The sequence below is a fragment of the Periophthalmus magnuspinnatus genome, chromosome 19 (assembly GCF_009829125.3).
Source record: "Periophthalmus magnuspinnatus isolate fPerMag1 chromosome 19, fPerMag1.2.pri, whole genome shotgun sequence".
In the NCBI taxonomy this organism is placed as follows: Eukaryota; Metazoa; Chordata; class Actinopteri; order Gobiiformes; family Gobiidae; genus Periophthalmus; species Periophthalmus magnuspinnatus.
The window spans coordinates 27,007,913-27,023,661 of NC_047144.1; the positions used below are offsets into that span (position 1 = coordinate 27,007,913).

General features: G+C 40.6%; 1 protein-coding gene across 2 annotated transcripts in view; it reads right to left on the minus strand.

Annotated features, from left to right (window-relative positions):
- Positions 1–15,749, minus strand: part of dnah9 (dynein, axonemal, heavy chain 9) — a 612,810-nt gene that overhangs the window by 129,682 nt on the left and 467,379 nt on the right. For both annotated transcript variants that reach the window (XM_033984465.1, XM_033984463.1), the window contains exon 70: positions 9,315–9,442. In XM_033984465.1, the coding sequence (XP_033840356.1) occupies positions 9,315–9,442 (128 nt within the window). The remainder of the gene's footprint in view (positions 1–9,314; positions 9,443–15,749) is intronic.

Below are 15,749 nucleotides of genomic sequence, written 5' to 3' on the forward strand. Positions count from 1 at the left end.
CCATGGCAGTAAGACATTTGTATGGGAAATTAAATGTGCTTGTCATGGAGACCAAGAGAGCAAACATCTCATCCGGTATGCAACTAAATGCAATGTGAGCATAGACTGTATAAAGAAGTGGACTAAGTGAGCGTGGCGTCACTGCCAAATGAAGCCTGCTGAGGCTAGCCGTTATAGGGGCGAATTTGGAGTTCCATATTTGGAATTCCGACCCTGAGTATCATAGCAACCAAAGAGCCAATCCAAAACAAGGCTGTTGAAGGTAATGAGCATTGGTTTAGCATGGAGGGGGCGCTTCACAACACTGTCAATCAAACTTGTTGCCAACGCTGGGAAATAAGGTGCCTGATTTGTCTGTTATTTTGTCATATATTGATTTATGTACAAACTAGCAAAATAAAAACACCAGGATCATTTAGAGCAAGTTAATAAGAACATTTAATACCACAATGATGAGCTGATAGCAGCATGAAAAGAGGAGTGATGTTTTTTTTCAATAGAAACTGAATCGGAAGTAGAGCTGATGGATTCGGAAGTGCACCCATGTTCACTTCGTATTTGGAATGTGGCGGCTAGTGAGTTAGCTATGTTTTATATATATATATATATATATATATATATATATATATATATATATATATATATATATATATATATACATACATACATGGATGTGAGGCAGATTTCTGAGGACAAAGACAATGAGGAAATGGCACCTGCAATGAAACCCCAAATTAAAGACGCAGTCAGAAATCACAGACTGGTTATTGCCTTAGATCCTACTAGTAAACAGTATATACACAAAACTCCTGTATTGTAAAAGGCATGCATTCAATGTGTTTTCAAAGAGGAGGTATAGGGTTGTTTAAAAATTGCAGACTATAGATTGTCAGGAGCCGAATAGAAAACAAGTGTAGCAGTGCTTAGCCTTTTATTGGCATAGTGAATGTACAAAACAAATTGCATGGAATGTTAAAGAACACATTATACAAAGTTGTCTTCTCTGAGCCTCAAAATGCTCCGTTTGCATTATGCCCTATTAGTTGCATCATACATAAATCTCAGTACTAAACTGTCACCAGACTAATTCTGCGGTCAAATTGTGTTCACAACAAACATGGCTCTATTAGCATTATTCACGTGGGATAAAGACTTCAATTGTTTACTTTGCCATTGTTCATTCCAGTGGCTGACAGCAGAGTGAGCTTTGCCTCACTGAAAACAGAGGTGTAATTTCTCCAAATGTAGACATTGTTTTAAATTAGAAAATGTGTACATTTGATATAGATATATATATATATATATATATATATATATATATATATATATATATATATACATACACACACATATATATACACACATATACATTATATATTTCTTTAAATTCTACAACCCTAATTCAAATGAAGCTGAAAACAGAAAAATGATTTGCAAAAACTACAAAGACATGTTCAAACTGATAAATTGTATTGTTTTTATGCAAATATTCACTCATTTTTAATTTGATGTCAACAACACATTGAAATAAAGCTGGGATGGCATGTTTACCACTCTGTTACCTCACCTTAGCATTTAACAACAATCAATAAGTGCTTGGGAACTGAGGACACTAATTGTTGAAGTTGTGCAGGAGGAATCCTTTCACATTCTTGCTGAATACACAAGTTGCTCAGCAAACCGGGGTCTCCGTTGTTGTATTTTGCTCTTCATAATGTGCCACACATTTTCTATGGAAGACAGGTCTGAACTGCAGGCAGGCCAGTCTAGTACTACAAAGCCACGCTGTTGTAACATGTGCAGAATGTGGCTTGGCATTGTCTTGCTGAAATAAGTGGGGACATCCCTGAAAAAGACGCTGCTTGAATGGCAGCATATGTTGCTCCAAAACTTGTATGTACCTTTCAGCATTAAAGGTGCCTTCAAGATGTGCAAGTTACCCATGAAATGAGCACTAACACACCCCATACCATTACAGATGCTGGTATTGAACTTTGTGCTGATAACAATCCTGATGGTCCCTTTCCTTTTTGGCCCGCAGGACACGACATCCATGATTTCAAAAAAACATTTGAAATGTGGACTCGTCAGGACCACAGCACGCTTTTCCAGTTTGCGTCAGTCCATCTTGATATATGGCTTTTGCTTTGCATGGTACAGTTTTAACTTGCACTTGGAGATATAGTGACAAACTGTGTTGACTGGCAGTGGTGTCCTGAAGTGTTCCTGAGCCCATGTGGTAATATCCTTTACACATTCATTAATACAGTACCCCCTGAGGGATCAGAGGTCACGGGCATTCAATGCTGGTTTTCGGCCTTCAAAATATTCAGAGAATCTGAAGAAATCTGATGATATTATGGACCATAGATGATGAAATCCCTAAATTCCTTGCAATTGTACGTTGAGAAACATTGTTCTTAGACTGTTGGACTATTTGCTCATGCAGTTGTTCACAAAGTGATGAACCTCGCCCCATCCTTGTTTGTGAATTACTGAGCCCTTCGGGGACGCTTCTTTTATACCCAATCATGACTCTCACCTGTTTCCAATTAACCTGTTCACCTGTAGAATGTTCCAAATAGGTGTATTTTAAGCATTCCTCAACTTTCCCATTCTTTTGTTGCCCCTGTCCCAGCTTTATTAGAATGTCTTGCAGACATCAAATTGAAAATGAGTGAATATTTGCATAAAAACAATAACGTTTATCAGTTTGAACAGTAAATATTATGTCTTTGTAGTTTATTCAGTTCAATATAAGTTGAAAAGGATTTGCAAATCATTGTATTCTGTATTTTTTTAAGTTTTACACAGTGTCCCAACTTCATTTGAATTGGGGTTGTAAAATACTTGATTCAACTTTAGAAAATGGAACTTCTTAAATGGGTTCTATTTTAGAAAATGAATCCAAATGTCAAGTTGAGTTTCTTTAATTTATGTATTAGAATCTTGTGGTTGACAGTGTCGAAGGCCTTACGAAGATCTAAGAACACTGCCCCAACCACGTTTCCTCGATCTAAATTTTTTGGATTATATCCGTCAAATAACAGTTTGCCATTTCTGTCGAGTATTTTGGCCTGAATCCAAACTGTTTTGAATGAAATATGTTTTTTGTGTCAATATAATCAATTAATTGTTCCGCTACAGTCTTTTCTAATACTTTTGAAATTATAGGAATGTTATCAGCATGAAAACACTTTTAGTACTTACTAACTTACATAGGCCTAGTTAAAAGTTTATGAAAACCATGGAAAATGCTTTTACATAGAACCAATATGGTGCCAAGTGGCACTAAGGCAGAACTACGGGCAGCATAACAGACAAAATATGTTTCTTTGCTTTTTTTAACCTAATTTTTTTTTGCATAGAACATTTATTTATTTTTATTTATTTTTATTTTTTTTTAGTTTACATTACTTTTATATGGCAAAATGGAAACTGAAAGTAGTTTCTCTGTTGTTGCTTTGAAAGCTAGCTTGTCAGATAATGATAGGGGGAGATAAAGGACACTTCGACTCACCCCACAACAACTGATATTCTCAACACACAGACTCAGAAACATGTTATTTGAGAAGAGAAAGGGTCAGTTCAACTGTCTCATCCCAAAGTGTGTATCAGTGATACATTTGCATGTAGTCTGCAGTGACCTTGCTGTGTAGCTCACTGTTTACTGGTTTTCTACTACTGTTTACTTGATTTTCTTGTTTTAGGTGTCAGGTACAAACTAAATATTTAGCAGAGTTGTACACTTTTATATTTATTAGTAAACTGCAGCTCTGTTTTGAGTGTTTTGAGTGTTTTACAGAAGAAAATGTCATTACTTGGCATTGACATTCATATAATGTTGCCACTGATTCTAAAAATTCAGAATGTTGTGATGTCATCTGCATAACCTCTATATTGTTCCAAACATTACTGTTATTGGTATTTTCTTTATTTTGCCACATTAAAATTAATGGAATCGAACGGAAGCATGACTCCTCTCTTGGGTCTGCAAAAGCCAGGTTTTAAGCCTTCCTTTAAGCAGATGATCTATCACACGGGGGTCTCTCCTCTGTTTGACAAACCGCATCTATAATTGGATCTGCTCCAGGTAGCAGTGTGGGCTTGCTGTGAAGACATGCTGTCACAAGGAGCTACAGTAATGTACAGAGGTGGTGGTTCCATCCCAGCTCTTCATACAAGTGTCAAAGTGTCCTTGGGCAAGACATTCAAAAATGGTCAGTGACAATGTTGATTTGTTTATGATTGTCAAAAGTATTAAAATTCTGTCACTGATGGATACTAAAACTAGTATCAAAACTAAAAAAAAAAAAAAAAAACAAAAACATTCACTACACAGTCTCATTCACTGCACAGAAATGAACCTTTCCCTAATAGCTTTAGAACAATCTTGAGCTGTATAACAACAAGTATAAGACCACACAGACGAGTATATGCCCATGGACCACTGCGAACCTACCTGGACAACTGAGGGATTACACAGATATAAGGCACTGTGGTAATATGAAAGAAAGTACGATGATTTAATGTTGGAAATCACATTCTATTGTCTTATCATGGTAGAGGAATGTGCATTGAGTATTGAATGTATTCCTTAGTTTCCTTCAAAATCAAGTTTGATATTTGAGTATCGCAACAACTCAAATATCAAAGCAGGATACTAAGCGGGATACTAAGCTAGAAGAGAGAACTAAACTCACACCGAACCAAATCTGCAAACTGCTGGAAATTTGTCTTAATACCACATATTTCCAGTTTAGAGGAAACTTCTACAGGCAAATCTATGGCTGTGCCATGGGCTCACCGGTCTCTCCTATCATGGCTAATTTATACATGGAACAATTTGAACAGGAGGCGTTGGCCTCATTTCCAGGTACGCCACCCACACATTGGTTTTGACATGTGGATGACAACTGGACCAAAATCAAAATTCAAGATCTGGAGCCTTTTACTGCACATATTAATGCTGTGGATCCTAACATCAAGTTCACACAGTGTTAGATTGTGCAGTAACAATAGGAGAGTACCGGCAACTCCAGGTAGAAGTTTACAGGAAGCCTACACATACGGACCAATAACTTTTATTTGATTCACACCATCCACTGCAGCACAAACGGAGTGATCCGGACACTACAACACAGAGCTCAAGTGGTGCCTACAAACACAGAGGGAAAAGTAAAGGAGGAACAACATGTGGAGAAAGCCCTCTCTGCTTGTGGATGGGCCTTCAGTAGATCGAAGAGAGCTAAAAAACAGGACAACAGAGAATCTGAACCTAGAAGGAGAGGTGTTACCATTCCTTACACTGTGGGTGTGTCTGAAAAACTTCAGAGAATCTTCAGACAGTATGAGATTCCTGTCTTTTTCAAACCCACAAACACTATAAGGCAAAAATTTGTTCACCCTAAGGACAAAACCCCAGAGCCATAAACAAAGTAATGTGGTCTACTCCATTCGGTGTAGTGAAGAGTGCAGTGAGCGTTAAATTGGAGAAACTAAACAGCTACTCCATAAGAGGATGTACCAACACCGGCGGGAGAGTTCCTCTGGACCCCAGTCTGCCGTGCATCTCCATCACAAAGCCACTAACCACTCCTTTGAAGATAGTGAAGTTCAGATCTTAGCCAGAGAAAAGAAATGGTTTGAGAGAGGAGTTAAGGAAAGAGAATCCTTCCTTAAACAGAGATGGGGGCCTGAGACATAATCTCTCCCCATCTACAACTCCATCCTCAGACCCAGAACAATGAGAACAATAGCAGGGTCATTAAGGGCTGAATAGGGTAGTCTCAGCTGAAACTGGAGACAATAGCTATTTACAGTTTCAGTGTGGTTAGCCCCTCCCCTCAGATAGATTTAAAGGTAGGCCACCAGCATTCTGACCAGAACTGCTTGGATGCTTGGATGAGCAGCGAAATGTCATCACTCCTACAAGATTTGTCCAGTTGATGGATTTAACTTCTTTGTTTGCTATGGATCAGACCTGGATGACTGAGGGTCTACACAGACACTAATATAGTATAGATTCAAGATAATATAAAATAATAATTGCCATGACAAATAATAATTGCCATGAATACTGATATTTGTTTAACAGTTGAATGTAAAATGTGCTGTTGCCTTTAAGATTAATGGATAAAAACTGCAACAGATCCAAATGAAATGCCAGTAGTAGTAATTTGTGAGCTTTAGTACATCTTTACTTCATTTTATGCACTGTATTGTAAAACGCTGGCATAGTTTATGAGGGGTTTATGTTTAACGCGTTTATAATCTGAGCAAACAAAAATATACACATAAAAGCAGCTAGAAAAAGTGATTGATCAAAATCACTACATTTGAAGCCTTATAAGTCTTCAAAATATGCATATTTTTTACTTTTTAAGTACATTTTTACTTTTAGTTCAGTAGATTTTTTATGTGACTTTTTTTTTTCTTTTTTTTTTTACTTGAGTAACAAAATTGAGTACTTCTTCCACCAATGTATTTGGTGAAAAAATCCATATTGAACCAATTCAGGATTTAACTATAGCACAGACAGAAGCAACTACATGTATACAGAACAGTAGTGAATAGAAGTGCATTGTGGTTAGTCACATTTTTATCAATTTTAGCCGTCATAGATTAGAAGAAAAAAAAAAAAAAGCTTATCCTGAAGTATCAATACTAAGAAAAATGACATCAAGGGGACAACATTTTTTCTCTCCTTAATAGCTTTACAATGATCTTGAGCTGTATCAGAGCAAATGTCCATCCATCCATTTTCTTCCGCTTATCCGGGGCCAGGTCACGGGGCCAGGTCGCTGGACCAGCAGTCTAAGCAGGAACTCCCAGACTTCCCTCATCCCAGACATGTCCTCCAGCTGGTGGGACCTCAAGGCGTTCCCAGGCCAGCCGATAGACATAGTCCCTCTAGCATGTCCTGGGTCTTCACTGGGACCTCCTTCCGGTAGGATATGCTCAAAACACCTCCCTAGGGAGGCATCCAGGAGGCATCCTGAGCAGATGCCCGAGCCACCTCAGCTGGCTCTACTCCGAGCTCTTCCCGTGTGACCAAGCTCCTCACCAGCCACCATGGGGGGAAACCCATTTCAGTCGCTTGTACCACAACAGGCTGATACAGCAACTGCATCACTACAGATGCTGCACCGATCCACCTGTCAATCTCACGCTCCATCCTTCCCTCACTCGTGAAACAAGACCGCGAGATATTTGAACTCATCCACCTGAGGCAGTTTCCACCCACCCGGAGAGGGCAAGCCACCTTTTGTCTGGTCGAGAACTATTGCCTCGGATTTGGAGGAGCAGAATCTCCTCCCAGCCGCTTAACACTCGGCTGCAAACTGCCCCAGTGCCTGCTGCAGGTCCTGCCTCGATGAAGCCATCAGGATAACATCATTTGCAAACAGCAGAGATGAGATCCTGTGGTCCCCAAACCGGACCCCCTCCGACCCCTGGCTGCACCTAGAAATTCTGTTAATGAATATAATGAATAGAACCTGTGACAAAGGGCAACCCTGGCGGAGTCCAACATGCACCGGGAACAGGTCTGAAAGGTCTACTGCCGGCAATGCGAACAGAGCTCCGGTCATACAGGGACCGGAAAGCCCTTAGCAAAGGGCCCCGGACCCCATACTCCCGGAGCACCCCCAAAAGGACGCCACGACAGACACAGTCGAATGTCTTCTCCAGATCCACAAAACACATGTGGAGTGGTTGGTCCCACGAACTCTCGAGGACCTGATGGAGTTTAGAGCGGGTCCAGTGTTCCACAACCGGGACGAAAACCACACTGCTCCTCCTGAATCCAAGGTTCGACTATCAGTCAGACTCTCTGCTCCAGTACCCTGGAGTAGACCTTACCGGGAAGGCTGAGGAGTGTGATTCCCCTATAATTAGATCGCTCAGGTTCAGATCAGGGAGGCAATTCTTCCTGATCACACAGAACAACGGAGTCCCCGGTTGGTGCACTGTCTAGCACCCCTCCCAAGGACTCCAAGACAGCCGGGTAGTCTGCACTGCTGTTCAGCCTGTATGCCGACACAACAGTGAGAGACCTGTCCCCGAACCAAAGGCACAAGTTCAGCCTGGTAAACAATCCTCTCGTTTACGTCGCCGTCTGGGCGACGTAGCAAAACTTGCTCATATACTCGTCATAAAGAACTTCTGAACCGCTCTTAGTCTGACCCGTCCCCCTGGACCTGTTTGCCATGAGTGACCTTACCAGGGGCATGGAGCCCCTGACAACATAACTCCCAGGATCATTTGGGCGCTCAAATCCCTCTACCACGTTAAGGTGGCGGTTCAGGGAGGGGTAGAGCAAATATAAGATATAGTATACACCCATGGGCCACCCATGGGCCATCCATGGGCCTAACTGGAGTACTGAGAGTTTACACAGATATAAGGGCACATGGTAATAAACAATAAACTGCTATTATTGAATAGTTAATTTATGTTGTAAATTATATTTTATGTCTAAATAAAGACATTGTGGTATCAGAATTGGTATTGAGTATGGTGTTGTTACTATCAAAATCGAGTTTGAAATTTTAGTATCATGACACTACCATAACCATGGGTACTAGGGGTGCTGAAGAGCCAGGAAGCTTCAAGAAGGCCCATTGGTTTTTGGACCTGCCATGAGCAAAACTAGATCTATTCCTAACTAAGATAAGATAAACCAATTCTAAAAGTTCACATTTTTTAATTTAAATATATTTAAATCTTTACTTTATTGAATCGTTTCTGCAATAAACTGCCTGAAGGTTAAACTGTTGGTAAACTAAACCTGAATGCGCTGCCCCGCACTCATATACTACGCGCTAACCTGTGAGCATGGACCAGTGACAGAGTAACAGCAGGGTATCGCTCTTTTTATTTTGTGGAGGACTTCTGGCAAAAGAACAGAGAAAAAGACGATCACAGACTGGATTAAGAGGAAGAAACAATGTGGATCCCTAAAAGTTTGGACTTTGCTGGAGTTACAGCCTGGATTAGTTGCACAGGTTGTGTTTGTTTAAAACTAATGCACGGTGAGAAAAGTCAAGCACAGGATAAAACCATCATCAAAAGCATCATCTAAGCAGGACAGCATGACGGTGAGTAAAATACTACTCAGTATTTAGTGGTACTATTCACTACTATTCTAATAGTGGACTCCATATTTTGGTATATATTATGCAGGTATTCAGTATTTTGTAACTAAATACATTTTCACCTCATTAATTCTTACCAACACCACAGAAAGATGGACAAAGTGACTATATGGAGAAGTAGATGCATATGGAGTATGAATGGACAGATGGCCGTACCTGCAGAATGACCCAGTGGCCCTCCTTGGCAGCTAAGGCCAGGGCCTGTTCTGCGACCACCTCCTGCCCCTGGCCCAGAGACACGTTGTGGAAGTTCTTGTTGTCAAATGTGAATCCCAGTTTCTTTCCTACAAATACAAGAAAACCATACCATCAAATATCACATTTCACAACCATGTTCTATTGACCCTATTCCAACCCACCCACCCTGTCCTCTAAATGCTACAAATCACAAGTCAGCAGTGCACTGATTCTCTAGGAGGCTATAAAATACCATTGTAGCCCATATAAAACTTATTTGCTGTCAAGATCAACAGCCCCATGTAAAATAATACAACCCCAAAGATGATAGTGGCGCCTAAGGCAACTGCTGGAATCAGGTGAATAGATCCTTTCAGTGTTTGTAAATGGTACAGTAAAAATACTGTTGTATTGTAAGGGGCTGTTGCATTAACTTCAATGCCTTTTTAAAGGAGAGTTTAGCTTTAACCTCCAAACGTCACCAACTTTGAAAAATCAAGGCTGCTTTGGCAACTGACAACCACACGAGTAACACTAGAGCCTTGTTAGAAAATATTACGGCCTGTAGCAACATTTTGTTTGCATTATAAGGTTTTATCTGACATTTTTGGTGATATTGAGTTATACATATAAATGCTTGCTCCTAAATAGCTTCTGTACACTTATCAAGATTTTGTAGGCTCTGCTGACGGTTCATTCTGTCTTCAGTTTTAACTTTAGAAATAACAATATTTTTTTTTGTCAGACAGGAGTGTTTGTCTAGAGCAATAAAAGAGCAGAGCAAAAAAATCTGAAATCAGCCATATCTGACCAAGAGACAAAAACACATCATGGACTCGAACAATGCCAGGGCCATCTGTGCTGAAACAAATACCACCACTGGATCAGAGAGGCCATTGAGATCCACAAATGAGGTCCAAGGAGCATAAATTATGACAAGGGGCCATACAGCTTGTCACCCACATGGGACACGGTCGTGGAGAAGGCATCAAGCAGCACCGGGTGTAAGCTTCCTGCACTGTCTGACAATACCATGTCACCTACAAGACATGTCACTATACCAACATGTGACCCTTCTGAGGAAGCCTACAAGGTGTAGTTGACAAAAAAAGTAATTGTTATTTCTCAAGATTTTGCAGGGTTTGGTGTATATATATATATATATATATATATATATATATATATATATATATATATATATATATATATATATATATATATATATATATATATATTAGGTTTATATGAGTAAAACCTTATTTTATGATTCTATTGTGTTACTGTAAGTAGCCAGAACTTTAAACTTCAATATCTCAGATCTACCCAGGATGCAGATAGAACCTTATCATTCCAACATGATGATTTACCTTCAAAATGTGACAAAATGTTACATAATTAGTATGCTAAAAACCACATAATTCGCAATTCTTGGAATGAATGGAATTGAAGTTAGATATTCACTCATGTACACGATACATGTCTGTAAATATAACACACATGTGACTGCAATAAAATACATAGATTTAAACATAAAACATACCTTGATCAAAAATTAACTGTTTTATTTTTTTTTCTGTCTTTTACAGCTTTGATCAATGAAAATAATGTCCAATGGATTTTATCAAGGAGGTGTGTAATATTATTTTGATTGCAGTATAATACATTTGGCCTTTAGAAATATTGCAATTCTGCTAGCCTCTAATTACTTTTTGAATTGCAGTTATCTCTTTTTGCCAATGAACTCTTTACATATAATTAGTAACTGTTAAAAGTCTTTGCTCATTGGTGCCAGGCTGTATGGAAGGGTCTTTTACAACTTATCATCAACTCCATCTTTAAAAATGCAGTGGTTAAAGCATGTATCCAGCTCACATTTGGAGTCCGGATGGTGTAACAGGAGAGTAGTAAACGGTGAACGGTGAAGACGTCGAGCATTAAACACCAGCGTTCACATGAGGGCTGTTAAAGAAAATGTGCTTAAGGACTCTTGAGAGTGCACAGAGCATTGAGGCTTCATTAGGCTGTGCTAAACATTAGGATGGTTAACGGTAGCATGAAAACTAACCAGTTTAATAGCTCATAAAAATCTGTCAGATAGACAACTAACAACACAGTGCAAACGTCATCTTTTTAACTCTAAGGAACTAACCTTAAAGAAGGTGTTCTATGGGGCATTAACTGCTAACACATAACATATTTAAATCATCATGTTACCTTTTATTGTTTTGAAAATGCTATATTCGTCAACATATTAACATGTTTATTTTCATTTCACTTTTGTTTTTGACACTCTCAGTCTCTCCCTGTTCAGAGCACCATCAGAACACAATCAGCGTCCATCCTGCTAATAAAGCTACTGCATATCGCAGCAGGTTTGTGAAGTTGCTGTGTACAGTTTTGTATCATGATTTTGTATGTTTAGGAGAATTGTCGTGTGGGGGCATGGGTGATGTAAGCTTGTGGGCGGAGTATTGGACAGAATCATACAGGTAACTGTAAGGAGGATTCAAATAGGGCCTGCTAAAATATGCATGGTGCCATCTACAACCTCTTCATGGCACGTTTTTGATGAGGGAACATTATCACATGGTAGAAAGCAAAAAAAATGTTTTTTTGCATAACCCAGGAAAAACATCTGCATTTCAAGGTCCTGTACCCAGTTTTTCCCCCATGTATTTGACCGAAATCTGCTCCAATATGGATATATACAATATAAGCAGCTCTTGAAGTTAAAATAAGTCTGCTCCGTACTGTCTCCATGTAATTAGAACTCCTGATAAGGAAGTGTGCATTAGCGTGCACGTTGCTGTTAGTTTTACCATCATGGCAAAACAGTAAAAATCAGGTACAGCAAGATTTTACAAAAAAATCTTTCCAAATTTTTAAATATTGATGGAGTTTATCATTGAGAGTCTGTTGTAAACATCTGGTGGAGCCCTCTGTCAGACGGACCTTCAACTCACACCTGCGGGAGAGCTTTTCCCACATCCCGGGGAAGGTTGAAGACATTGAGTCATGCCCAGTTTATGCAGTCGTAGATCCAAAAACTTGGGGTTGGGAGGAGTTCAGGGAGGCCAAGGTGGAGGACTATCTGTCAGCCTCAAATAAATTCTGTCAAACTGTCCAACTCCTCAAGAGGGAGAAGCAGTGCTTCACCAACACAATTTACAGTGTGAGTGGAGAGCTGCTGACCTCGACTGGGGATGTTGTTAGATGGTGGAAAGAATACTTTGAGGACCTCCTCAATCTCACCATCCCGTCTTCCGAGGAGGAAGCAGAGACTGAGTACGTGGAGGCGGACTCATGCATCACACTGCCTGAAGTCACTAAGGTGGTTGCCAACCTCCTCGGTGGTAAGGCTACGGGGGTGGATGAATCCGTCCTGAGTATCTCAAGTCTCTGTTGTGGGGCTGTATTGGTTGACATGTCTCTGAAACATTGCATGGCAATCAGTGACTCTGGATTGCTCTGGTCACGGAACAGGGGATCGGCTCTATACTCTCCATGGGGTTCTTGAGGGTTCGTGGGAGTTTCTCAACCAGTCCACATGTGCTTTGTGGATCTGGAGAAGGCATTTGACCATGCCCCTCATGGTATCCTGTGGGGGTGCTCTGGGAGTATGGGGTCTAGACCCCTTTGCTAAGGGCTGTCCAGTTCGCATTGCCGGCACTAAGTCAGACCTGTTCCCAGTGCATGTTGGACTCCGCCAGGGCTAACCTTTGTCACCGGTTCTTTTCATTGTACTTATGGACAGAATTTCTACGTGCAGTCAGGGGCCAGAGGGTTTCTGGTTTGGGGACCACAGGATTTCATCTCTGCTGTTTGGCTTCATCGAACCAGGACCTGCAACATACACTGTGCCGGCTGGGATGAAAATCAGCTCCTCTACATCTGAGGCCATGGTTCTTGACTGGAAAAAGGTGAGTAGAGAGTCCCTGCCTCAAGTGGAGAAGTGCAAGTATCTCAAGGTCTTGTTCACGAGTGAGGGATGGATGGAGTGTGAGATTTACAGGCGGACCGGACCGGTGCAGCATCTGCAGTGATGCGGCCGCTGTATCGGACTGTTGTTGTGATCAAGGGGCTGAGTCAAAAGGCAAGGCTCTCGATTCACCGCTCAATCTACGTTTCTACCCTCAGCTATGGTCATGAGCTTTGGGTAATGACCGAAAGGACAAGATCACAAATACAATCAGCTGAAATGAGCTTCCTCCACAGGGTGTCTGGGCGCTCCCTTAGAGATAGGGTGAGGACACAACATTTGTGATTAGACTAATGAAAATAAATTATAACACCTTTGTTTTGTGAAATGAAGGTTTAAACTGCCAGAAAAATTGTGCGTAAATTGTCTTTGCATTTTGGATGGAATTTTTCATGTTGATGACATAAAGCAGGGTCTTTAATGAGTTTTTCCAAATTTTTCTGAGGGCTTTGGTACGGGGGGTGGACAATGAAACCGCATCTTAATTGTTTGTTTTATGTCTATAATATCCAACAACACAGCTGTCTGTCCCTACCTTACAGTCACAGGTTAAGCCCATTCAAACAGTCAAGCCTGGGAAAAGCAATGTCCAAACTTTAGTGTTCTGGTGCCGCTACATGTAATTGTCCTCGTTAATGAGCAGACTTTAAAGCACACGGAGCGCACAGCCCATGTGTATGTTAAAATCACACCAAAGTGTCTGCATTACACATGTGTACTTAGACAGTGTTTTCAGATGAAAATGTAATCATGGGAAAATGGGCTGCCTATTGATGACCCATGAAATAAAGTCTGCAATGTTTAGACCAACTGCCACTTCATTGATGTAAATTTGTGATAACTATTGACCACAAGTACGATCCCACCAAACTAAGTCATGATTAGAAAAAAAACATGTAATGTGTACTTTAACATTACAACTATAATTAACCATGATTATATCCTTAAAATGTCTACACACTCATATTATTAATTCCCCTTAAAATACTTAACAAAAGACTAAAAGACAAATCTGTAAATTAAGCTAAGCAGCCCCAAGACTAATTTAAATTTGATTAATTATGATAAAGTGGGTGCAAACATGAAGCCTTAATATTTTGTGTGAACCAGAAATGAAGTTCATATAACTTAACTTACTTTTTAATTGAAACTGTTATTTCACTTGTCTGTGTTAAATTATAAAAGTGTAATAATTGCTTTGTGGGGTGGGTTTATTGGAAAGTGTGCTCCTGGTCTCTCGAGGCAGAACCTGGCAGATCTTCATCACATTATGTGTAATGGAGAGCCGATGAACTGTAATGGTGAGCTTAGGAATGAAGGCCCACTCGGTTCATGAAAAAGAGGATCTGCACCGGTCTGCACATTCACTGCTGTGTACCTGTCTGAACTGGTCTCTATTGGGCTGCACACACACTGGTCCGCACACACACTGGTCCACACACACACTACTTAGCACAAACACTGGTCCGCACACACACTGGTCCGCACACTCACTGGTCTGAACACACACTGGTCTGCAACCACACTGGTCTGCAACCACACTGATCCGCACACACACTGGTCCACACACACACCACTTAGCACAAACACTGGTCCGCACACACACTGGTCCGCACACTCACTGGTCTGCACACACCCACTGGTCTGCAACCACACTGGTCTGCAACCACACTGGTCTGCAACCACACTGGTCTGCAACCACACTGGTCTGCAACCACACTGGTCTCTGCACTGGTCTTTGCACTGCTCTGCATTGGTCAATATGTCTGTGTTCCCCAGCCCTATCACAGATAGAATCATTTCATAGCAGCAGCCTCAGCCATTTTGAATACAACTTCGTTCAAAAAGTGTATTGTACATTTTTTCAGCGTGATGCAAAGTCTGTGTAAAACCCAGTGACATTTACTCAGTGCTTGACCAAACAGCGTGCGGGGCAGTCTCATATGTTCTGACCTTTGCAGTAATCCTGCTGTGGACTGCAGGTTTCATATTAGGCATGCACCGATCAAGCTTTTCAGTTCCGATACCATGATTGATAGTCTGACTTTAAGACTCAAAAGAGGGGGTATTTTACTTTTATTGGGTATTAACTGCTAAAACATATCATATTTAGGTCACTATGTTACCTTTTATTGTTTTGAAAATGCTATATTTGCCGAAAACAATGTATTAACAATAGACTGTGTAAAAAAGTGGACTATTGGAGTATAATGTCACCCATGGCGTTTGCCTCCAGCCAAATGAAGCTTGTTGAAGTTAGCGGTTATAAGGGCCAAGTCAATCCAGAGCGAGGCTGTTGAAGTAACGGCCCTTCCTGCTCGCATTACTGGTTTAGCGGGGAGTGAACGCTGTCAATTAAACCTGTTGCTAACACTAGCGAGAACAACCTCAGGGAAAGAAGATGCCAGATTGGACTTTTATTAATGTCCATATCT